Genomic DNA, 24,479 nt, shown 5'->3' on the forward strand with positions numbered 1-24,479 from the left:
TATATATATAATAAATTAATAATAATAATAACAATAATAAAATACCTTCGTCACACTATCGCACCTAAATTTTTTGGGATGTGCCGTTCCGACACCCGCACCCGCACGAGCATTGGCACCGGCACCCCGCACTATGGTGACATAGATAGACAACAGTGTGCTAATGTAGAAATTTTTTTTTTCGAACCACTGAATTTTGTTCATGATTTCCATTTTTCAGGGGGAATAGTATCGGCAGGAATAGAAGCAAGAACATGTGTCTACACATATCTCGCCCCGGCCAGCTATGCTATGCTCATCATCTTAAATCGCAAACAAAGTCTTCAATTTAGGTTTAAATATTGCTTTACATTCATGTGAGGATATTTTGCATTATGAGTCATGGATTCGGGCAGCTGAAATGTCCCATTTCAAAGTTTGGTTCTTAGTACCTTCAAATCTGATCATACATTGTTGTTAACAGGTCATTTGCGTTACTTTTCTACTGTCTTTTGATTTTTCTAAAACTTTACGAATTTTCCTCATTTACTTTTTCGATTCTTCACTCGTCATACTTCATCTTTAGATTATGTTCATCTTTCTCCTTCTTTTTACCGTTTTGATTCAGTTTATTATTACTAAATTATTTCTCTTACTACCTGATAACGATTTTTTTCAGAGGTGTTTGTCTTCCATTGTTCTTCTGTATTTTTTTTAATAGAAAGGAATGCATTTTTTAGCCAATCTGGTTCACAAATAATTCTGATTCTATATCATGAAGCTTGTTTACTTGATTCTGATTTTTCATAATAATAAAGGGAAACATATATAATTTTATGTGAACTTGGTGAACTTATTTTAACTGGGGAATAACAATTGCTATCGCTCACAAAATTAAACTGACCAGAGTTTGTACCGACGCACCAGCCCAAGCAAATATGCTGTCCCTGAAAACAACTGGAAACAAGTATTTACCTGGGAAGTTCAATAAAATTATAGACTATCTTTTGGCGCTCCGGATAGGCGAAGGTAACAGAGTCATCTCCTCAATGTCGATACGTGGATTGGGATTCAACGCGTCTAACAGTAACATGGGGGACAATTAATGGCTCTCCACGAGAAGACGAAGAAATATGTCAGAGGTTACAAAGACCTGTATCAGTAATCAGTAGTTACAAACAAAAAAAATTTTGGCTCCTAGATAAAAAATATTCACAAAAATTAGAGAATCACAGTTTTTCCGCCATTTCCTATTCCTTCCTGCGTAAGGACGATGAAGAATGAACAAAATGAACGTTTGACTCATCTTCCCTTCTCCCCAACCCTGAAACCGAGTCCCACACAGTACACACGCGGTCATAGTGCAGAACCCAAGACACCAACAAAGGCCCCTCTCTTCTATGAATCCCAATCTTACACCGGTAGGTAGCAGTCGGTAGTAGGAAGCCATCTGCTATGGCTGCCCTCTGCATCATCTTCACCACCATCCTTTTCCATCTATCGTCTTCTCGTGCAACAGCGCACCCGCTGAAAACCAGGCTGTTCACAAACCTCATTGAGCCACCTACCTCCCCGACTGTTTTCTTCGAGGTCACAAGACCCATCCAAACCCCCAAAGAGCCCCCCTGTTCATCCCTCGTCCTCCAGCATGATTTTGGCTACACTTATGGCCTCCCACCTGTGACTGTCCCCTACACCCCTCCAACCCACTGCCCATCTCTCGACTGGTCCATGGTGGTGCTTGAATGGTCCGCAGCATGCAAGGGGACTCAATATGACAGGATCTTCGGGGTATGGCTCAGTGGAGTGGAGATTCTAAGGAGCTGCACTGCTGAGCCGAGAGCCAGTGGCATCTATTGGAAGGTGGAGAAGGACATAACGAGGTTCTCTTCCCTACTCAAGCAGAATCAGACCCTCTCTGTCTATCTCGGGAATCTTATCACTAGCGTCTATACTGGAGTTTACCATGTCAATCTCACTTTTCATTTCTATCCCAAACAAGATGGTACGAAACAGATGGGTTTGGCTTCAAAACTCGATTCTCCTGCTGATTTGATCCTGCCCATTTCAAGAACTCCTCCTTTGAATGATGGGTATTGGTTCTTGATAGAGAACTCAACTGATGTGGAGCAGAAACAGTTCAGTCTACCCCGGAATGTATACAGGGCGGTGCTTGAGTTGTATGTTTCTTTCCACTCTGACGATGAATTTTGGTATGCAAATCCGCCGAATGAATACGTCGAGGCCAACAATTTGACTGACACTCCTGGTAATGGAGCTTTCAGGGAGGTGGTAGTGAGGTTGGATGAGAGGGTAGTGGGTGCAGTGTGTCCTTTTACTGTTATCTACACCGGTGGGATTAATCCTCTTCTTTGGAGGCCGATTACGGGAATCGGTTCCTTTGATCTCCCTTCTTATGATATAGAGATCACACCATTCTTGGGGGAGATTCTCGACAAGAAAAACCACACCATCAAGTTTAGTGTTACTGATGCACTGGATGTATGGTACGTCGATGCAAATTTGCATCTTTGGCTAGATGGAAGAAAGAAGAAAACAAAGGGTAAGTTGGTGATGTATGACGCCCCACCTTCACAGGTCAATGTGCTGTCTAAATTCAAGGGTTTAGATGGCGTTTTCAACACGAGTGGTCACCGGCACATATCGGCCACAGGGTGGGTGAAGTCATCTCATGGCAAGGTCACCACTCACACTGTTCAAAGATTTGGATATAGAAATTGGATGAAGTTTGGGAACGATGGCAATGCACAGACAGTGAATCAGACAATCCATTCCAACTATGGCGTTTACTTCACACTCCCTTCTTCTAATGTCTATTCGATTCAGTTGATCCGAACATTTCCTCTGTACCTCTATACTGCTGCTGTGGACCAGACAAATACAAGTTACAAAGATGTGACTGATGTGTTTCTGGGATTCGATGAGTATTCATTCAGGGGTGAACGGTTTGGTTTCTCATTCAGTTCACTTAGAAATTCACAGGCAGCCCGGGGCTACATGGTTGTCAAAGGGAGTTCAGTAACCAGTGGATTGGGAAGTACTGGGGAGGTATACAGGTATGAGAGCACTGAAGGATGCTACTTTAGAAACGTGAGTAGCAGTAACTACACTATCCTCCATGACTACTCGAGCTATCTTTGCAGCAAAAGATCGCCATTAGGTGCAGAGAATGTATTTGACGGTTCGTCACATTTTCCCTTTAGGAGGGCCTCTTTGGCTTCATACAGACAGCCTGAAAATGGTTGAATATAGTTGTTTGTCAGGCATGTTGGTTTGTCCTTCAATATTCGTCTTGCATTGTAGTAACTGCTTATAAAGCTGTCTGAGATGTTCTGAATGTTCTGCTACATCAGTGTACTGAATAATATAACCTTCTAATCCAGGAGCGTCTCTCATAGAGTCTTTTTATTCAATTATGTGAATGCATGCTCCTTCTGTCAATGGTCGCTATTTGTATGCTCCATCTATGTTGCCTACCTCAACTGCATGTTTGTGTACTGCCTGCAAAACTAATTACAGTATGTGTAAGGGAAAATACATGTGGATTTCCAAACATGTGTCTGTTAATGGGGAACCCAGACAGCAGATAGTAGTATTCTAGCATGATTCTAGTGAGTCTTTTGTTATTGATGTCTTATGCTAAATAAAGCCCCTCTATCATCAACCATGCCTCTTCATTGTCTGGAACTGAAAACTTTTTGTAAGTTCTCCCTCCTAAATTTAGACTCTATGCACCTCAATCTTGACCCTGCCTGCTTCAGCGGGGAAAGCTTTCTTATATTTTTCTGGAAGCCAGTGGGAATTGTAACAAATGGACTAAAGAATTGGAGGTTATGGTTGTGTTTTTGTTGTGGATCTGATGCCGTTGCTTTTTCTGAGTTCTTCCAACCGATGAGCTGTCTTCACTTCCTGGTGGACATATTGCTAACTGAAAGAAGCCCATGACAGAGCAGCTCACTTTTCTTGTATTTTTTTCTTCAGATTGTTAAGGAATTTGTGCAGTTTAAATCTCCTTCCAAAGTTTTAACTACTTATTATAAGCTACACTCTAGTTCCGATACACGATTCATTGTCCATATTAAACTTTTATTTGCTCATTGTTTGGCAGTTTTCCTCCTAGTCATGTTATTGTTTAATTTCTGAAAGCAGCTCCTTTATGCAATTGCTGGATAAAAATAAGCTTTGATTTCACCCAGGGGTTTGGCTTAGTAAGGTGAAAGTGGGCCGCTATGCAGGTGGTCGTGACTTATGATCACCCTGGTGTCACCTCTCAGTGTCTCCCAATTTTTCAAGTCCACATGCTATGGACATGAGGTGATGATGAATTTTATATCTTGTTCATTTCCATCTTTATTTTTGGCAAATGATAATACGGTAAGGATATGATGAACTTCTGTGTTTGGAAATCAATTGAACTCTCCTGAGGAAATTGCGTAGTAGATTTGGCTATCAAATATGAAAAAGAAAACGTAAAACAGTATAATATTTCTTTGAGTAAGAAATGAAACCAAATGACTGAGAGATGAGGTCCATGCATGCGCCTATTTATGTCATTGGCTGCCATGGCTTAAGCTCTGGCCTGTGGTTATAGTTATGCAACATGTCGTGACTAGTCTGCTGTGCTGATCTTTGCCTGGTCAATCTTTGTTAAGAACACTTGGTATCTGCTCTTCGATCAGTTCCAACAGATTTCGTGATTTTGAAGATTTGGTGAAATGTTGTCCTGACTGGTAGCGAAATGTTGCTTTTGGTGAACCCACAGTACCTCCAATAAACCAACCCAAAGAGCAGCATACGCATCCTGTGATTAAATGAAAAGGTGAAATATCTTACCTTTTGACAGGGACACCAGTGTGCTAAATGGAGTTGACGAAGTTAAGTTGTCGTTATAAAACATGCTAATGGTGATTTCTCTCTCTCTCTCTCTCTATTTTCTCAAGATTGCAGGACTACCGTGGGGCACACAGAACAAAAGCTATTTATGATCTTCTTTGATCAGATACGAAACAATGCACGCATTCAATTTGTATGATGTCCATTTTCTCATTTTTGTCCTTTTTTTCTCATTTTTTTCTCAAGATTTCTGGACTACCGTCTTTTTTCCATCAACAAAGCCAACTTTTCAATGAAGGCCGATCCCAACCACCTACCTCGAGAAGCATAATGTAGCTAGTCAGACTGGAGAATAGTAAATCATCAGTTTGATTCTTGTGAGCATTATTCTCTTAAAGTGTAACCTTGACTCAAATCCGCTCTTTAAAGCTCTACTCAGACTCGAGTTGGCTTTACTACACAATGAATATTGAATTATAATGAGAAAATAATTAAATGAGTAGCAACTAAACAAGTTAAAATAAACAAAACATGCTTAACATAAACAAATTAAACGAGTCGAGTTCGAGCTTGCCGTTGTATCGTCGAGTTGAGCTCAAGTTAACCCAACTCAAGCTCAACTCGACTCGTGTGCAGACCCACTTCCGTGTCCCTTACCAATTAGAGTTAACGTCTTTAGCAGCCATTAAATCTTACTCAACTAACTACATGAAATTCAGTAAGTTTCCTTGATGTGAGGTAGGAGACGTCGCCTAACCACAATGTGAACATTCCTTTTCTATGTCCTGGATATTAAATTCCGAACCCTTCAAAGAAGCTCTGAACAATTATTTTCGTGATTGATATCAACAGTGAATCATTTGCAAAATCATGTAGAAAATTTGGTTGTATTCTTAGTACAAGAAAATGAAAAATGTAAAGAGTATAACCTTTTCACAACCTAAAAGACTTGAGAATTCATGTCTGCCTGCCTTGCTTCGGGGCAGCAAGTTGTATATTTATGTTCCCACGACCGATTTGAACTCGTTCTATGGTTTCTCCTTTGTCTTTTAAGGGGACGTTCTATATACTCAGAATCATGAAATTTTAGAATCAAAATGATCACTTTTTAAGAAATTGGAATTGTTAAACAAATGGGGTATTTTGTTTCCAAAATTAAGAAACTAAAATCTGGAATTTTGATTCCATTCCAATTTGAGGAGGAATTAAGATTTTAGAATTTTCGTTCTTGAATCAAAAATTCAAAACCATAAAACGCCTGCTTTGATGGCAGAAAAACTAAGCCGAAGGCACTTTGATCTCCAAGGACCTTCTTCCAGGTCAGGTTTGAGCCTGATAAGAAGCTACAATGAAGGTTGAACCCCTGACCGGCCACTTAATGGTTAGGACTCCCCAAATCGCGTACTATGTACCGATCGTATTAGCCCGCCCTATAAATATGGATGTCAACGGATTGGATTCGAATTAGATGTTCTCTTAACCATAGCTGCATTTAGAATATTCACATATTCGGATACAAATGTTTCACAACTTTTTTCTCTCCATGTACTTACAAGGGGCTGATTCAGAGGGGAATCACATCTGGCAGTTGCCTACACAGTCTCACAAAATGTTTATTTACATATTAATTGGCCTCAACGATTTTGTTTACTTCTATATTAGTGCCTTCAATCTTTCACCTATTTATATATGGTGCCCCCCAATTATTCTACTACGTATTTGAGGGAAAAGATTTTTTAGTCTAAACCGCTTGAACTCCTTTGTTAAATTCACTAGTTGGAGGATGCTCATTGGACGAGTTTACCAGATGAATCAAGATCCATTCGAATGGATATGAAAATTAAGAAAATCGGATATGATAACTAATCAGACTTTTGTGCCCCAGAACCGAAAAAATAACACGTTTACTCAATAGTATACGTCCAACTACAAGCTTGTTTTTATTTGGTTCTCTTACTTTAGTGGAATTCGATTGAGTTCAGACGGGCAGCTTCATATCTGACATTCTTAGAGAAAGCAAAGTACATACATATTTCATTTGAATAGGAAGTGGCAATCACAGGGACTGAAGGACAGAACCTAAAGCCATTCCCTGCTGCCTACACAGCAGCTCTTGCTCTGCCTCGGCCGCGCCGGACAAGCTCAAGCGGCTTGTTTGCTTCCTTCTTCTTAGCTGCATAGTTGGTCCAAGGGAACCTGCGCTTGGCTGGCCTGTGCTTCTTCAGTATCGCACCATAGGAGTCACCAGTGGCCTGCACAACAAGGTAGTTAGAGTACCCAACATAGTTAAAGTTCAAAGTTTTAAAATAAATTCCTAATGCATTATGTGTGAGTAAAGCTGGCTCAGAACAGCTAAAAATTACATCTTGAATTCGAATTAGGTGATCGACATCTGTTTGTCAACCCAAATTCCAACCAAATGCACATTGTCTGGCTTCTAGTTGGTAAGATTTCTTAGAGACTATGATCTACCTAGTTCATTCTCATGGGAGGTGAACCCAACTGCAAAATTCTAGGAAGGAATGCACCTGGTTTTTTCAACTCTGAAATGTTCCATGGACTTGCTGAGATTTTTCAGATCATCCCTACTAAATAAGTGGAAACATTCTCTGCAAAACATAGGCCTATTCACCCCCATGGTTCAAAGGGCACCAGTTGGGCTAGTGAACTCCAGGACATTATTGACTTAAACATAAGCCTTTACCTGGAAACACAGTCCCTCCTCAACATCACAGATGGGGTAGCCTTCAGGGCAGCAGTACATGGAGTCTACACAGCAAACTCCATTTTCATATGGGCAGCAGCCATAGACTGCACAGACACTAGCAACCTCAGATATGCAGCAACAGGTCTCATCAGAATCACAGTATGATCCATCCGAACACTGTAGCGGCGAAGGCGGTGGTGGAGGTGGTGGTGGTGGTGCAGAAGGTGATGGGTAAGGACTTGGAGATGTTGATCCTACTTTGGTGGGGTAGGAAGCCATGGCATTGATGGCGCATAGACCATATGGCAAACCAGTGTTCCTCTTCATGTAGACATAGCCATCGATGCCCCAGCTTACTCCCCATGAGTTCTTCACAATCCAATAGTCCTCGTCATCTTGGGATCCATAGCCTACTATGAGAACAGCGTGATCAATATCATCAGGATTATCTGAGCAGTCACCATCATAGATCCCCTGCAACCATAAGCATTCTTATGTTAACATCGTAATCCATCATTAGCTAAGCAAGCCAGTCATTCATTATTCACAAGTGATCAGTTCAAGGATGAAGATGTCTATGAACTTTAGGTGAGTCCAACACCTTCAAGTTCAAACAAACACGTGCATTCTTCTGTTCTGTAAAAAATTCGTTCTTTGGAGTGATATATCACTGTACATAAGTGGGATTCCCGAGGATGCATCATTGGAAGATAATTTGGCATAAGATAATAATTGGGTAAATTGTGAAACATACTGAACATCAGCTGAAATAGGACTAATATGTAACAACGATGCATGACATGATTAAGGCTATGATGTCTGTGAAGTTGATCAAGTAACGTTTGATAAGACATTTCTTCAGTTCAAGGGCCACCAACTACACACACTAAAATGAAATTTAAATGGCAAAACTTGGCAGCCAATGTCTAACGAGAGTCTGAAAATTTTGACATATCTATAATGCTTTTGTTGTGAAAATATCATATGAAACAAGATTAGAAATCATGCAGAGAAAAATAAGTAGAGAAGATGAATGAAATTATTCAATAAAGCAGACAGGAAACATGATGCTTAAATGTTCAGACATGAATGAAATTATTTTGTAAAGAATCTCTACATGCATCTGTTGATCTATCTGAAGGGCACCATGAAACCGATTTCCTTACCCCAGTATAAAGCTGAAAATCAATAGCTGAGCCATCGATTCCAACACTGACAGGTTGACTAACAGCAGCATAAAGCAGGTCTGTCTCATTCTCAGCAACATCTTCATAGTCATCAATGGTAACAACTTTTGTGTCTTCCTGTCACATTTTTTTTCCCAATACAGCAAGTAAGGAAACCCAACAAAAAAAGAGGAAAAGAAAATATATCTTCACTGAAAATGATTTTTTAGAATCAATTCCATAAAGCAGAGTTCCCTTCTATTTTTTGTTATGTATAAGACGTCACTGAGTACTATACACTGGAATGCGCATTTTTTATACTTGGCGCATGTTCTTGCTTCATGTTCTTCTTGAAAGCCAATGAATTGTAATGTCCAATGGAGTTCTAAGATTATAACCGCCATGGACAATTTATCTGTTGATTCAGCCTCAAGAAACTGGATATTCTCAAGAGTTTCTACGAAGGTGTTTTGTTTACCTTAGTAACATTGCACACACCATCTTGCCCAAGATAGCTAGTGTAGCTGTAATCGGCCTCGGTGTCGATGCCGCCGTTCTGGATGACCCATTCGAAGGCATAATCCATGTATCCTCCATCACAACCGTAGTTCGTCGTGTCGCAATCGATGAGCTCCTGCTCAGAAAGGCTGATCAAATCTCCCGTAGTAATGGCGTTGATGCTTTCTATGGCTCCAGTTGAAGAAAATGCCCAACAACTTCCTGCTCAAAGGCAAACTTAGTTTAATGTCATCTCTACCAAGGGAAAATGCTAACCTTCTGTTTTTTCCCGAGAAGGGGAAGTAGCTAATAAAAAAAATAATAATAATAATAATAATAATGTTGTACAAATAAATGTGACTTTCAGAGATCGGACATCGGACCCTCTGTAAAAGCTTGAGCTCGGCTCGTGAACTAATACGAATTCGAAAATGATGTGTAGTGATTTTTTAAATATTTGACTCATCTTTTAATTAAAAAATTGGTATATTATTCATTTATGGCAAAATAATAGTTCATATATTGAAACGAGTTTGTCTAGTCTTAATCGAGTCGAGCTCGAACTCAACATACTGAATCATGCTCAAGCTGCTTCTATTGAGTTATTATCGAGCTCTAGCTTACTGAACGTTCAACTCAACTCGTGTTCACCCCCTAGTAAAAGCATCTATCCAACCCCTTATACTTTTATAACTGCGGGGCCTCTGACTTCCCTCACACCTGAATAACTCCACTTCAACCGGTTGACCCAATCAACAAACACAATCCAACAAACTCTAAAAAAGTAGTTGGATGTTATAAACATGTGCCCCTTAGATTATCAAACCTGTTTTGGATCCAACAGGTTCCAAGGAAACCGGGTTGTTTATAGCATGTAACTATGTCCCAGACCCGACCACAGTGGGGCTGGAAATGACCAAATTGTATTTTATGGCAAAAAGGAGAGGAGCAAGTGAAGACGACATGTTAGAGGCTAGAAATGGCAAAAAAATATCTTTCAAAACCCCCTCTCAAGAGGGTAAAAGTGGAATTACGGGTAATTGTAACAGAATGAAAATACAGGCTTACTTGAAAGGACTTGAAGGTTTTATGTTGAAATCAGTTTTCATGGAATAAACATATAAGAAAAAAATTATAAACAAAAGACAAAAATTTTAAAAAAATAAATTCCCCACTCTTACGGGGTGCAACGTGGAAGCTGCCCTCCACTTCTATACTTTTATGAGGAGCAAAAGAATATTTCAGCATAAAAAATGTCCCTCCCGTGTTAGGTACCGAACATGGGAACACAGAAGCTGGCCTCTACTTTTTATCTTCCCATGAGGGCCAAAAGAATATTTCTGTACCAAAAGATTAAAATGAGAATCTCTAAAGTGAGGTCATCATTTTGACACTATGATTTCAGAGAATTGAAAAACTTGAGGTCAGTATCTGAAATTGTGGAAAAAGCATGGTCTGCTGACTAAATTATAGATACTCGATCAGAGCACCTGCTCCGCCTCGGGAGCGAGAGAGAGAGAGAGAGTCGCTTACCGCAGTCGCCCTGGTCCTTAACAGCGGTGACAACACCCTTCTCTCTCCAGTCCAACGACGAGGGGATGTCGGACATGGACCTGAGCTGCCACCTCCTCTTGCTCCGCTTGTCGCCGCCGCGGCTCCTCTTCGCCGGCCGCCTAATCTTCCTCAAGTAGATGGACTTGAACTCCTCATTGGTGAGGTCTGCGAAGCGGTTCAGCCCGACGGTGTGACCTCCGCCGCCTCTCCGGCCGGCCAGCTCCCTGTTTCTCCGGTCGATGTAGGCGAGGTTGTCCCTGAAGGCCCGGAATCTCCTCTCCCTCTCCCCCGCGTGCCTGTACACCCTCCGGTGGCTCGCACTCCACCTCTCGAACAGGCTCGCCAGCCTCTCCTCCGACTTCAGGTCCTCTGGGTCGTACCCCATGATCGACGGCAACCCATCAACGTGGCTCGCCTCCGCCACGGAGGACGACGCCCAGAGGGCCAGGAACGCCAGAAACTCCACCATTTTCCGGCCCCCCATCGTCACCTTCTTCTTCTCCACTCCCAAGGAGGGTTGTGAGTGTGAGCTTTTGGGTCTGCGGATGCATATAAATCATGGCTACATCCCTCATTCTTTTGGTAGATGGATTCACCCTCTCTCTCTCAACAGATGGTGGGAAGAGACGACGATCATTGTCACCTCTTAAATTCGGGGTACTGGTTATCTTACCAAACTGTGCCTGACATCTTGGTCAATGTCATTCATGTCCTTGCCTGGTTGATGATGCGCATGCCATTCGCAAATATCTGCACCGTTTTCTGAATAGAAGATAAATTATAAAAGCTCTAATATATAGTAAAACTTTTCGCATTTTCAATATCAATTATTTTATTTGAGTTAACCCTTGCCCCTAAATGGTTGCTTTGATGTGTTTATTTATTTTATATTTTTTGCATTTTTTTAATTAATAAGCTAATTTGCTAGAGGGATAGAAGCTAGACATAAAGGGTTGTAGCACTGTGTGGTTGGCTGGAGATGGATATTTGGCTGGAGATGGATATTCATGATTCCATTTTCATGGGTTTTTTCTTTTTTCTTTTTCTTTTTTTTTTAAGTAATAACTTAGAATTGTGATTCTACAATAAATTCAAAGGTTTACTGACTAGATTTTCAATCCCCAATATTAAAAATTAAAAGCAAAATAGCTAAAGATTTTCATTACGTTTGTTAACTTGGTTGGTGAAGTTGTTTCCGTAACATTGAGTAGCTTTTGTCTAACTAAAGATTTTCATCGACCTTGCTTTTTCCATTCAAGACAGTGATTTCAAAGAAACTAGCTAGCGCAAGATTTAGTGGCAGCGGATCGGACACGTGACCAACCGGTCTTAGGTTTGATTCCCCTCAATCTTTACCTTTTCTGCTGGGTTCAATCTTAAATTCATGGATCTAAAATCTTTGGGATCTCATATCATTGTGGATTTTAGATCCATGTTTTGTTGATTGATTTTTCACATGCTTTTGTTTATATATATATAATCTTTGGGATCTCATATCATTGTAGATTTCAGATCCATTGTGGAATGTTAGTAATGCTTGGCTTTTTTTCTCATCACTGATGTTTTTGTGAATTGAAAGAATAATATATACAATTCAAAAACATCAGCTTGTGCAAGGAGTTGACATCTTCAGAATTCAACCAGTTAGTCAAACCCTTTGAAGTGAGAAATAAGATAATTCATCGCAAAAAAAAAAAAAAAATTGAAGCTAACTTTCCAAGTTTCCAACCATTTGTGTCCCAACTCTCAAGACTAAGGGTGCAAATAAGTTTGGTTTGAATCGTAGTCACAAATAATATCTCAGAGTTTTAAACTATTATGTTTTTCTCGGCAAACTTAAAAAAAATAGAAAAAATATGAAAAAAATATAGTAAAATTTTTAGAAAACTAAAAAAAAAATAAGTGAGAAACTAATAACACAACACCAAAAGATAAATAGATTTGCAACAAATAAAATATTAAAAAAAAACTATTTGGCATTAAATAAACTGAAAAAAGTGAAAAAAATAAATAAAACAGCATTAAAATGCGATTTTTTTGTTTTTTATGTTTTTTTAAAAAACATGTTTATTTTTTAGTTTTAAAGAGCCATTTAATTTACCATAATTTTCTGCGTTTTCTTTTTTAAAAAAAAAACTCATTTTCTATTACTCTGATCTGAATAACGAATTTTCAGGGGGAACTCCACCGATGGAAGTTCTTATCTGTCCTTGACTACAAGTTTTGGGAGCTTTTCGTAATCCGCAAAAGGGATAAACCCATCGAGCGTGCCTACCGGTCTTCCTTCGGTCTTCTCGCTTTGAGCTGACGACCATTCAAAAGAGGACTCCGCTCGATCACGGGTGACCTTGAATGGTCGATGCTCGGCGTGGTAGTTCAGAACGTGGATCTCCTTCCAAGTCCTGCCAATTTTCGAAATGACGACGATGTCCCTATTGTAGTTTTTTAAAAATTTTGTTCGTTTATGTCTCGTTAATGAACTGAAAGCACACGTTTTCTCTACTGAACATGTTGGATTTTAAAAAAAAAATCGAAAATACGCTCAAAGAACAAGACAAGAAAGGTTTATATAAGTTTTTTTTGCTTTTTACGGCCCGAATTACATGCAAAAGGTTTGATTAAACAAAAGAAACTCGATTTTAATTGTGTTTATTTTATAAAATTTGCATTGATTTTTTCGCCACTTTTGACTTAAAAATCTTAAGATGCAAAGCGAAGGATTCAAGGAATCTATTACCCATAAAGAAAAGCATGAGCCTTAAATATTTGCAAAGTTAAGAAATTAATAATCGTAAATTGAAAGAAACATTTTTTACCGAACTAGCATAAATTGTTGGCAATAATTTTTAAAATTTTTAATTAACCAACTCCACTCCATTCATTAGAATCAGGTAGAACTGATTTTTTGCAATTTTCTGATAAAAAAAAGCCCAACACAATATTTTATTAAGCCACCAAGTGTCATTACATTATTATTGTGAGCAAAGGAGACCTGGAAGGTAGGAAAAATGGAGGAGCCTTCGGGCTTCTTCGGAACAATAGCAATGAATCTCATGCTCACCCAAAGATAAAACAGTTCTCGGCCTCATCTCAAAAATTACTAAACCCTTAAACCTCATTAATATGTGCTCTCCTATATTAAAACAAGTGCCTGTAGCAACCCCTTTATTTAGGGATTTCTTTTAATTTTTCTGACTCTTTTTTTATTTTTCACTTTTATCTTAAAAATAATAAAAATTTCAACTTTACTGTACGTAAAAAGGTAAATTAAGAACAAAAAAAAAGTAGGTTCAACTCAGTGTCTGCTTATAAGAAAAGTAAACGGTAAAACTATAACAGTGACAAATGAATGTCCCCTAGGAAGATGAAAGCGATTGGTTGCTCTTTTAGGACATTTGAGAGACCTGCAGAATGGCAGATCAGAGGGCATTATAAGCCAAATATTCGGGCACTCCTCATATGATTGGACCTTAGTTTAGAATCATTACTGTAAATTTTTACGGTTTATAGTGACTTTAACAATGATTTATGGTCTTTTTAACGATAAATTTTTAAATTCTGTATTTAGCAATGGTCTGGCACACAGACAGAAGTTTTTGTCTATCAAACACTAAATATATAACTAATAAATTTTTAATTGGTTTTGAGACATTGACCTGAGTCTTATGCGGCTGATCGATATAATTAAACCCAAATCCATGCGGATCGAATCACTGAAACTAAGGTTGTACCGTTTGCCCCTCGGAGACCCCATGTATCTTTGCCCTTGAAACTTGTTGTTGTTTATGTATTATTGTTCTAACTATGATTATAATTAGGGGTGAACATGAGCTGAGTCGAGCCCGAGTTCAGTCAGTTTGAGCTCGGCTCAACTAATGAAACATCGAGGTCGACTCAGCTCGAGCTCGAGAATAGCTCGATGGAAGCAGCTTGAGCTCGACTCGAGTAAGGCTCAACAAACTCGTTTGAATATAATTGATATTCATTGTTAAATGTTGAGCTCAAGCTCGACGCGATTAAGGCTCGACAAACTCGTAAACTCGTTTGAATATATTGATTTGATTAAGGCTCGAACTCGACTCGGCAGTTACGTTTTGAGCTCGAACTCAACTTGATTATTCAAATGGGTTGACTCATGAACTTGAGCTCGATTCGTTAAGCAAATAACTCAGCTCAAACTCGTTCACGAGTCGAGTTAGCTCGACTCGTTGTTCACCCCTAATTTTAATGAAAAATCTATCAAGGTGAGTTTTTTTTTTTATCAAACATTTCATTTTTGACCACTTTCAAAATCCTTCACCGTGACTTATAACTTGTTCAAATGATCTACCACATCGTCTAATTCGTTCATTTACATGATTTCTAATGTCAATTAGTAGTTACATATGAATGAGTTTCAGATGTTAAACCATACTTTTGTTCATTTTCTTCCGTTCTTTCTTATTAATGTTAGAGTCTCCCAACACACCAGAAAAGTTTTTTTTCTTTTAATGTTTTAAATATTTCATCATCTTCAATAAATTACTCCTTTTTTAATCGTAGTTTGATTCACGTCTCAAACCATAATCTGATATGAATTGGAATGGTAATCTGGTCCAGATTTTTTTCCTGAATCCCACTAATCGGATAGGAAATGCGATATTGCTACCCGATATCTTTGAATTTGGACAATTTCTAATCCGTTCACAACTCACATAATGGTGCGTGATGTTGAGTTGTACCTAACAATCAAGCCAAAGGAGATTTGGCAGTTGTGTAATTTATCAATCAAAGCAGGACATTTGAGACTGTTAGCTCTTTAACTTCCCGCCTTTTCCCTTCCGTCCCTCCACAATTTTTGCTTTCCGTTCTGCTTCCCTTCTCTACATCGTCGTCGCCGTCTTCGCAAGAGAAGTTAGCAATCAAAATCTGAGACTGAACATTCTTCGATCTTTGAGCGTACTGATATCCCAGGATAGATTGATCCATAAATTCCATCGGTCAGGCTTATCTTTCGAGCTGAGTTATGGATTCCGCTTCTGCGTCACTCATGGATTTGTTCAGTCTTTGCGCAGTGGAGTTTTCGATTCCGAATTTACCCTAGATCTGATCCTCGAGTCTGTGTTTTGATTGCTGTCTCTCGAGACTGCCCGATCTTCGTGGGAATCCATCTGCAGGTGTGACCCGTCTGCGTTCTGCTTTACATTGTGTTGTTTTTCCGTTTTCTCTGCTGGGAACTATCTACTATGTCAAAGCTCTTTTCGGTCAAGCTCTTTTCCATCGGCTTAATGAGATCTTCGTCGTTCGTTATTAATGCGATAAGTTATGTCCGTTTTATTGCCCACGATAGGTTAAAACGAAACTGTGGATCGATATCTCTCCTATAAGCCTTTTGCGTGTCGTCCCTGCTTCGGATTGTTTAGACAGTTCTGGCATTTTAGGTCTCGGACATTAGAATGTCCATCGAAAGCATGTGTAGATATTCTTTTCGGTTGCAGTCTTGCTAATAATGAGGAACTTGAGATCGAAGTGAATTATTTCACCATTTAGGTGGGCAGATGGTTAAAAGGTCGTTTGATTGCTGTCCGCTGGGACAGGACAGACAGGACGTTCTGTCCATTACATCATTGTCCTGTCTTCATGGACAATGGTGTTCCTTGTCCACCGTTTGATGATTTTAGGAACAAAACACTATGTTCTTTTTGTGCGGCATTTGTTTTGTGTGTGTCTGTTCTGTCTGTCTTGTCTGGGGTTTGTTTCGTGCGTGTTTGTTCTGTCTGTTCTGTCCGTCTTGTCCGGCGTTTGTTTCGTATGTGTTTGTTCTGTCTGTTCTGTCCGTCTTGTCTGACGTTTGTTTTTGTCTTGTCTGATATCCGTTCTGTCTGATGTTTAATATTGTCTAACGTTTGTACTGAAAGAAACCTTCAATTTGAATATCTCATGTATTTATTTTCAGAGAATATTTTATTTACAAGTACAACTTCATCAACATTAAATAAGAAAAAATAAAAAAACTTAGAAGTCTTTTATCAGGAAGCAATACAAAACACTAGTGAACAAATAAGGAAGCATTCACATCACATTGGAAGGAACATGTTCAAATAATATAAGAGCGTGTGCCCTTCACCTCGGTTCTGAAAGTATTTCAAATGAACTCTTTTTGTAAGGAGTAAAAGCATACATTTAATCAAATACATAGGATGTTTGAGCTCTTCTTTAATATATACATTGGTCCAAATGCTTCCATCATTTTTTGTTCAACCACCTTCATAGTTGTTTCTTTTAGTCTTCCTGATGTCCGCATTCCTGAAATCTTAGCTTGCTCTAACATCATCTCAAATAAAAACTGCACTTGCTCTTCACTCTTCATCCCACTGTAGTTTGTCATGGTGGCTACTCATCTAAGTTTAACAAATATAAGTACAAAAGATCAAGCAATTTAGTTACATGAAATAAGTTTAAACAATTGACTTGTGCGAATAAACAAATATATAACAATAATATAAAAAACAAAAGTTAAACATAACTCTTCTAAAAAACATATGTTCTATAAAGAAAGAGATAGACATCATATTTAGGTTGTCTTCGTTTTGCATGAGAGAGAGAGAGATATTATGCTTCTACAAAGAAAGATATTTGAGGTTAAACGTGGACAATCCTTGCAACTGGTTTAAGATCCTTTGCTGCACACTACCATTGCTGGGTCACAGACATACGATGTGGCACTACATGCATACGAAAAGGGAACACAGGTGTGAAGATGCAGCTTATGGTATGAAGGTGCTCTCCCTCGCACAAGCTAGACTGTATATATTGTTGGAAAGAGCAGACTCCCTACTGATGATAGAAGCCAGAGGAAAGGTTTGCAGTTGGCCTCACTATGCTATGTCTGCTTGAGCGAGAGTGAGACTGCAGATCATGTTCTTTTTTAATGTAATATTGCTAGAAAGGTTTGGAGGAACGTCATAGAGCATTTCGGAGTCAATGGCTCGCTTCCCACATCCTGCATGGCAGCTTTCAAATGGTGGCATAGGAGAAAGTTTAAACAGAAACTTCTAATGAAATGTTGGAAATCATGTTGCCACCTAATCTATGGTTTTTTTGGAGACAACGAAACAATAGAAACATGTAAGTAAAGGAAAAACACAGGCTGTTGTGTAGCATGGAACATCTGTAGGAAGCCAATGGAACGGTGATGCTACTGTTATATTCCATTTAGCAGTTTGCTATAGGAACGAACACCTGGGTGTAGCAGTGCTTGAAAAACATAAAGAAACAAGTTTCAAGAGTGGCATGGTGTTTTGGGGACACAGAAGCTCCATGCCTCACCAGCAGTATTTCTTCCCCATCATCTTAAACAGAATAGCTAAAGTTAACCTTAAGAGTGGAGACGAAGACTGTAGGACTTTCTATCAAACCATTAACCCAACCAGATGCAAGTGGAATGACATCTATCAATAAAAAACACCATGCCACCTCAAGTTAACGTTAGATAAACCTTCTCACTAGGAGAACATTCGCTTTAACCTCAAACTGGTCATCTGCTAACCTGCTTCTCCGAGCAATACAGACACAGAATAGAGGGAAAAACCATAGGTACGGAGAGGAATAAGGAAGAAATGAAGGCCTGCCTAATTCAAGAAAGAAGGGAAACCTCCAGCTCTAATTTCTTATGAATCAGCTTGTGCAAAAGGTGTGAATGAGGGAAATTGTCACCGGACCATAGAATCTTCTTAGGCAAGAGTATTTTAATAGCCCATGCTAGCTTAGTTTCCAATACTGTTCGCTGGTCTTCATGTCTGTTACATCTTTATGAGATATATTGAAAAAGGTTGAAACCCTCTCTGAGTTCCTCGAGGTTGAAGGTTGGTTCCTGACTTGAAATACATATAGTTACTCTTTACAACATAGAAATGTAAAAGTCTGCCATCATGGCTTTCAACAAACACTTGGTGAGCATCTTTTGCCTCGGACCGCAAGTCCATAAGAACCGGCGCAAATAAAAAGATCGAGAGAGAGGGAAATTCTCCATACCTCTCACCGGTGGACGGAGATGCACGGAGGAAGAGGGCTTCAGTTGTTGTTGCCTATTGGCGTGGAGGAGGACCGCCCAAAAACACCACCAGAGTGTATAGGAAAAGCCGCCGCTTTCCGAGGTTGTTGGCCCACTGTAGCTTGCACAGGCACAGTCGGTCGGCCGTGGGTCGGTGACGGGCTGCCCGCGAATCGAGATTGAGAGAGCGAGAGAGCTCAGAAAGGAAACTGGAGAGAGCTCAGAAAGGAAACTGGAGAGACAGAGAGAGGGAAAGAGAGTACTAAACGCGAAAATACCAAACTATCAAGCGATGCTGCGGCGGTCGCCCTCCAGTGGAGACAGAGGAGAAGGAGTGAAGACGGGGGCGGAGACGGAGATGCAGGAGAAGGAAGTGCTCGGGGGGTGGAGACGCAGGAGGAGCAGAGGAAGAGATAGGTCGAGGGCAAGGAGAGCTCGGGGTCGCGCGGGAGGCTGTTCCGTGTTGTTCCGTGGTAAACCATGGAACGCGGTGGAACACTTTAACCTTTTATAGGGCCTGTTCTTTGTCCATCCTGTCTTGAGCGTTCTTTGTCCAATGTTTGTTTTGATTTTACTAAAACAGAACATGTCTGTTCTGTTCTGTGGCGTTCCAACGCCATCAAACGACCTGTAAATGTACTTAAGGAGTTATAGTCTTGAGGTTTCCAATTTCCCTTTGGAATCGGGAAGCAAAATTTTGTTACACAGGATTCGATGTAGGCATCCAAGCATTGATGTTTCTAATCCCTTGGGCCTTCATCCATATAGTTTGGGCTTTTTACATCCGTTCTGTGCTGAGCTGGGTGACGGACAGCATGACGGTTTTTTTTTTTTTCATATTTTTGACTGAATGCTAGCATTTCAAAGCTTGTACTTCTATATGATGTGTTCTGTATGCTGCCTCAGATTCTTTGACTTTATAATTTTGACAAGTCATTTAGTGTATAATCCTTGACGAGTATGTCTATAAGAGAACTAAATCCGTAAGCTGTTTTCTTTCTTTCTGCCTAGTGTACTGGTTAACCGGTCTCATGCAAATGCATTATTCATATTGTAAGCAACTGCTTTTAGTGAGGTAGAGCCCAGCGTGGATAGTAATATGGATAATGTCAAACCATTCTCAAGGAATCTGTACCAGTGGAAGCAACTTAAAGATTATTCAAACTTGAATGCGGAATGCTTCTATTCCATCGGCTGATTGCAATGACCATAATGTTATGTACGTCCTAAGTATTCGTTTCGAGCAAGAAATACTCTCCTTAGTCTCAACAAGTCTAGAGGTGTCACATATTTTACTATAGAATAGGGAAGCTTGCTGGTTTGTTTGGCGCAAGTATTACCAAAAGTTAAAGGCAAAATGATGCCTTCTATAAGGCTTCGTTTCCGCCGCATGAGAAGAAATTCGCTAATTTTTTTTCTATGATCAGCTGAGAGGCTTAATTTGTACTGCACTAAGAAATCTTCATTATGAGTAGGGCCTCAAGCTTCTACTACCACCTTTCACACGATAAAGGCATAATTCCTAGTTTATTTGGGGCACCATCTTCTATAGTTTGTATTTGGGGCACTATCGTCTATAGTTTGCTGTATGTGCTTCTGATGCAAGGTTACTGTTGCTCACCCAAAATGGCTTGTAAACGAATATGCCTTCAGTTCTGGCAACCATGTTTCCGGCAACCTGGATGCAAACGTTGAAAGTAAACATAAACAAAAGTGAATCTAGTTATGCCTGGGATCATTAGTCTGTCGGATCGCATGTTCTGATGCCTTGACTTAACTTCTTGCTGATATTTCCTTTGTAAATTAACTTTGTTGGATCTAATTGTTTTATATCCTACAGATCTTACGAATGTATCTCAGTCTAATACCGAGTTGTTTTCTGGACCAGGTGTTCGCTCTAAGTCTGTCAGCATGTCGCGCCGTAGATAGTTCAATGCAAAGGACTACCCTAAACAACCAATTGTGCATCTAGATTAATTACCGGAACCCAGAAAATGAAAACTCATTTGGCACCTCTAATCTTAGTTTCCATTCCCAGATGTAACCAACTTTTCTTCCCCAATCTCCTTTCTTTCATGACGTTTCTATGCAATACTATAGATTCTTTTGAAAAAAGGGTACCAACAAGATCCTCCGGTGGAGTATTCCATGGTACTAGGAATAGAATTGATGTCGGCTGAACACTGCTCCCAGGGTAAGATTTTACTGCAGGTCACATGGAAAACTATGGGAATGAGAAGTCGGTGCTAAGCTGCACCAAGTTTCCATTTATTTAGAAATGGGTCCCTTTGTCTACCTTCCTTCTTTTGTTCCATGGGCATTACCTGTAGTATCTGAATATTCTGTACTATTTCTTCCAGCATCGCTTCTCAAATTTCTGTAACTCGCTGCATCCTGCAGGTCAGTGCTCGATGTTTTCCCTTGTATTACCGTGAATAAGTGATTTTTCGTAGAATTTGTGACATTTTTTCGAATAATTACTAGCCCGAAATACCTTGTAATGTTAAAATATTACTTTTTTAATGGCAATACAATGATATTAACTCTTATTGTTTTCAATAAATTTGGCATCGCCTGATACATAGTAACATAGAGTTTATTCCCTTTAAAGTCATAACATTTGTATCCCTTCTTGTTGAAGGAGTACCCTAGAAACACACAACAGCCACTCTTTCTAACTTGTTTCTAGCATGTTCTTGCAGATGAACACAACATACACAGCCAAAGACTCTTAAGTGCTTTAAAGGGACTGGTTTATCGTGCAAAATTTCTACTGAGCTCTTGCCATCTAGTTTGCTACTTGCAGTTCTATTCGTAACATGGCAGGCACAGGCCGCAGCTTTGCACCAAAATATAAAGGGGACATTCATATAAAACATCAGAGATCTAGCAGTGTTTAATAGCGAAAGGAAACAAATGCACCTATTATAGGTAAGAGGATACACATGAAGATAAAAATTTCTTGTGGTTCAGAATCTACGAAGTGAGATTTTGGGACAATGAATGACGCGTATCCCTAGAACATCTGGCGTGTTATACTGAAACTATTGAAGATGTTTTCAACCAAGGGGAGAACACTAAACCTTCTGCTATATCTCCAATGGTAAATAAAAGGGGATCTGTTATACCTCTTCCAATTGTAAATGAAAATGAGTCTAAGTTTACTATTACCGAATTTGAAATCGAATGCACAACATCTAACCCCAGTCTAGCTAGTGGGGAAACAAGAAACAATTCATCCAAGAATGCTCAAATAAGAACAAAATAGAACAAGAAGAAGATCTACTAGGTATGATGATTATTACACATATCATGTTCAGAAATTTGACAGTTCCAATGCAGGCGCTAGCCCTGAGATCGAGCCACATGCTTATGAACAAGCCAAGACTGAAGAAAAATGGAGAAAAGCTATGAGTGAAGAATTATCAGCTTTGAAACAAAAAAAATCATACCTGAGAACTAATTGACAGACCACATGACAAAAAACTGGTTAGTTGTAGGTGGACCTACAAAATTAAGTATAATAACAATGGACAAGTGCAGTTCTACAAGGCACTACTTTTAAGTAAGAACAGGGAATTGATTATCATGAAACCTTTGCTCCACTTGCAAAGATGAGTTTACTAAAAGTACTATTGTCAGTGGTCATAAGAACTCAGCATATTGAAACAAAGGAACAGTTTGCAGATATGCTCACCAAGGCTTTGTGAAAAGACATTTTCTATTAGTAATTGACAAGTTAGGCCTTGAAGAGATAGAAGACCTAACTTGAGGGGGAGAATGTTAAAAGCATTGCTCTAAAAAGATTGAAGGAAATGGGAGCTAGCTGTACTCGAGCTGCCTACCAACATGAGCAGCCCTCTGTGCATACTTGTATGTATATTGCCAGGTTACAATACCTGATACATTCTGGTGTACACTATAAATAATGCTTGATGTTCTCAATAAAATTAATCTCAGTCATCGACACTTTCTTTCTTGTTTCTCTCTGCTACTTTACCTACTCCATTAGGGTTTTACAGCCTCCAATATGTGGTGTTTTGAGCGGTATCATCACCTTGAGAGGGGGGGAAAGTTTGTTTCCTGAGTCATGACTAAATAGTTTACAAACCACGATATCTGTACCTCATATTTTTACTTAATTTACACGCTAATGATGCTTTTTCGCAAGTGATTCAACAGAATCTTGACATGGTCCTTGTTTTCTATTAAATGAAAAAAGAACTTCTGTAGCCTTTTCTTGACTAGACCATCCTTTCTTGAGCTGACATTGCTGCACAAATAAAGCCTCCGATATCCATAAGCAGTGAGCGTGTGTGGAACGAGTTACTTGTATTGCTATTACGTAACTGACGAGAGGTAAGGCAAAAGGCCGATCCGGTGCAGGCAATTAATTGGGATTGGACAAGATGTGCAGGTTAGCCTTTTTATCATTAACTGTCAACAACTTGACTTTCAAATGTTCATCTTCATGTCGACATATCTACTACTTGATGAAACTGCTATTTAGACAGTTGGAAGTTGATGCTTATGCATGTCATGTGGTCAAGCATCTATTTATTAAATCCTCAAATTAGAAGCTTACTTCTTTCTCCCTTCATATTGGGGACACCTCGTCTGAGGTTATGTTCTGGATGCCGAAGTATTAAGTTTTTTGTTTACGATGACAAAATATAGTACCAGCTCATACAATCTGTAATTAGTTTTAGATCAGAAGCATGAACTGGATACTATTCGCTCAAAAGCTTAGGCATCAATAACCACCGGAATGCTGCCTCTCGTTTCATTAGCCAGCCACATCAAGTCCTCCAATCGCGATATTTAGATATTTCCTCCAGCAAGCAGCAAAAAACACAATATTAAATTTTTGAACTCCACATGTAAGTCTCTCTCTCTCTCTCTCTCTCTCTCTCTCTCTCTCTCTCTCACACACACACACACACACACACACACACACATAAACAACGATGCATCATGTTTGTGTAAAAAACGTGCCAATCAAAAGATTTCAGACATTCCAATTACGAGAATTTATTCATCCATTTTACACACAAACACTCAGCGGCGTGTGCCTACGCTCAAAATTATGTTGGGAAGTGAATAATAATGTAACAAGAGCACGTAGCTTAGATGAATACATCCTGTTGATGACTAAATGACCCATATGCCTTTTATGCATCTTCAAATCATGTGACTGTTCAGGTTTATTAGACACTTTCAGACCCACATAAGGTGTCGACGACAAGCTTAACCACTGGCAGCTGAAGTGCTAGGAATAAGTAGATTCCTATAAAGTGGAAAGCAAAGCAGTTTGGGACCGCCGATTCCTGGAAACAGGTGAGGTTCTCTCCACGTCGCCTTTTACTCTACATCCGCACGGATAGAAAGATTATGTAAACAGTGCAAAGTAGATTTAGTGGCTCATTTATGTATTTGGGGATGAGCTGTCCCTCACATGACAACTCTATCTCTCCATTTGATTTTTTTTTTTTTTTTGCAACTGGAACAGAGAGAAATTTCTAGCTTAAGAATTCCTTGCATGTAAAATTTCCAATTTTTGCGACTATTTGGAGTTATTTTTTTCACATCGAAGACATATGCAGATCACCTCGGATGCCTATTCTGCTCTCTGCTGAAGACAATAAGGTATATTAGCTACATGTTCTCCAGAGTGCCCAATCTTGCATCT

General features: G+C 39.4%; 3 protein-coding genes and 1 long non-coding RNA gene across 8 annotated transcripts; 2 read left to right on the forward strand and 2 right to left on the reverse strand.

The window, feature by feature from the left end:
• Window positions 1-1,223: 1,223 nt before the first annotated feature.
• Window positions 1,224-4,321, forward strand: LOC116266566 (peptide-N4-(N-acetyl-beta-glucosaminyl)asparagine amidase A-like). 3 transcript variants are annotated; one of them, XM_031647816.2, is made up of 2 exons: window positions 1,224-3,181; window positions 4,197-4,321. In XM_031647816.2, the coding sequence occupies exons 1-2, from the start codon at window positions 1,435-1,437 to the stop codon at window positions 4,250-4,252; spliced, it is 1,803 nt and encodes a 600-aa protein (XP_031503676.1). In that variant the 5' UTR covers window positions 1,224-1,434; the 3' UTR covers window positions 4,253-4,321. The 3 variants fall into 3 exon arrangements, with proteins under 3 accessions (XP_031503676.1, XP_049937026.1, XP_031503675.1); XM_050081069.1 differs by having other exon boundaries at window positions 4,236-4,267; XM_031647815.2 differs by having other exon boundaries at window positions 4,150-4,246.
• A 2,429-nt stretch (window positions 4,322-6,750) lies between these two features.
• On the reverse strand, window positions 6,751-11,306 carry LOC116267163 (zingipain-2-like). 2 transcript variants are annotated; one of them, XM_031648757.2, is made up of 5 exons: window positions 10,738-11,306; window positions 9,185-9,426; window positions 8,707-8,844; window positions 7,538-8,014; window positions 6,751-7,085 (listed from the first exon to the last, which is right to left on the reverse strand). In XM_031648757.2, exons 1-5 carry the CDS (start codon window positions 11,240-11,242, stop codon window positions 6,933-6,935), a joined length of 1,515 nt encoding a protein of 504 aa, XP_031504617.1. In that variant the 5' UTR covers window positions 11,243-11,306; the 3' UTR covers window positions 6,751-6,932. The 2 variants fall into 2 exon arrangements, with proteins under 2 accessions (XP_031504617.1, XP_031504618.1); XM_031648758.2 differs by having other exon boundaries at window positions 7,799-8,014; window positions 10,738-11,303.
• A 4,322-nt stretch (window positions 11,307-15,628) lies between these two features.
• LOC126410655 (uncharacterized) lies at window positions 15,629-21,267 on the forward strand. The gene is made up of 2 exons (XR_007575127.1): window positions 15,629-15,914; window positions 20,679-21,267. It is a non-coding gene; the product is annotated as an uncharacterized LOC126410655 (long non-coding RNA).
• Window positions 16,788-19,291, reverse strand: LOC116266607 (uncharacterized). 2 transcript variants are annotated; one of them, XR_004175408.2, is made up of 3 exons: window positions 19,069-19,290; window positions 18,772-18,999; window positions 16,788-17,138 (listed from the first exon to the last, which is right to left on the reverse strand). XR_004175408.2 is itself a non-coding variant. In XM_031647881.2 (3 exons), the coding sequence occupies exons 1-3, from the start codon at window positions 19,270-19,272 to the stop codon at window positions 17,131-17,133; spliced, it is 393 nt and encodes a 130-aa protein (XP_031503741.1). In that variant the 5' UTR covers window positions 19,273-19,291; the 3' UTR covers window positions 16,788-17,130. The 2 variants fall into 2 exon arrangements, 1 of the variants encoding a protein (XP_031503741.1); XM_031647881.2 differs by having other exon boundaries at window positions 18,772-18,952; window positions 19,069-19,291.
• Window positions 21,268-24,479: the final 3,212 nt, after the last annotated feature.

The sequence above is a fragment of the Nymphaea colorata genome, chromosome 13 (assembly GCF_008831285.2).
Source record: "Nymphaea colorata isolate Beijing-Zhang1983 chromosome 13, ASM883128v2, whole genome shotgun sequence".
Classification (NCBI taxonomy): domain Eukaryota; kingdom Viridiplantae; phylum Streptophyta; class Magnoliopsida; order Nymphaeales; family Nymphaeaceae; genus Nymphaea; species Nymphaea colorata.

What these genes read in the sequence shown, in the direction of transcription:
- LOC116267163 (XM_031648757.2), bottom strand. Translation starts at nt 11,242, where the DNA reads ATGGGGGGCCGGAAAATGGTGGAGTTTCTGGCGTTCCTGGCCCTCTGG. An exon ending in TAAGGACCAGGGCGACTGCG is followed by an intron (nt 9,427 to 10,737) that starts GTAAGCGACTCT and finishes GCCTTTGAGCAG; the next exon opens with GAAGTTGTTGGGCATTTTCT. An exon ending in AGGAGGGACTGTGTTTCCAG is followed by an intron (nt 7,086 to 7,537) that starts GTAAAGGCTTAT and finishes CTTGTTGTGCAG; the next exon opens with GCCACTGGTGACTCCTATGG.
- LOC116266566 (XM_031647815.2), top strand. Translation starts at nt 1,435, where the DNA reads ATGGCTGCCCTCTGCATCATCTTCACCACCATCCTTTTCCATCTATCG. An exon ending in TGCAGAGAATGTATTTGACG is followed by an intron (nt 3,182 to 4,149) that starts GTTCGTCACATT and finishes TTCTGAAAGCAG; the next exon opens with CTCCTTTATGCAATTGCTGG.
- LOC116266607 (XM_031647881.2), bottom strand. Translation starts at nt 19,272, where the DNA reads ATGGTTTACCACGGAACAACACGGAACAGCCTCCCGCGCGACCCCGAG. An exon ending in CAGCATCGCTTGATAGTTTG is followed by an intron (nt 18,953 to 19,068) that starts GTATTTTCGCGT and finishes ATTCGCGGGCAG; the next exon opens with CCCGTCACCGACCCACGGCC.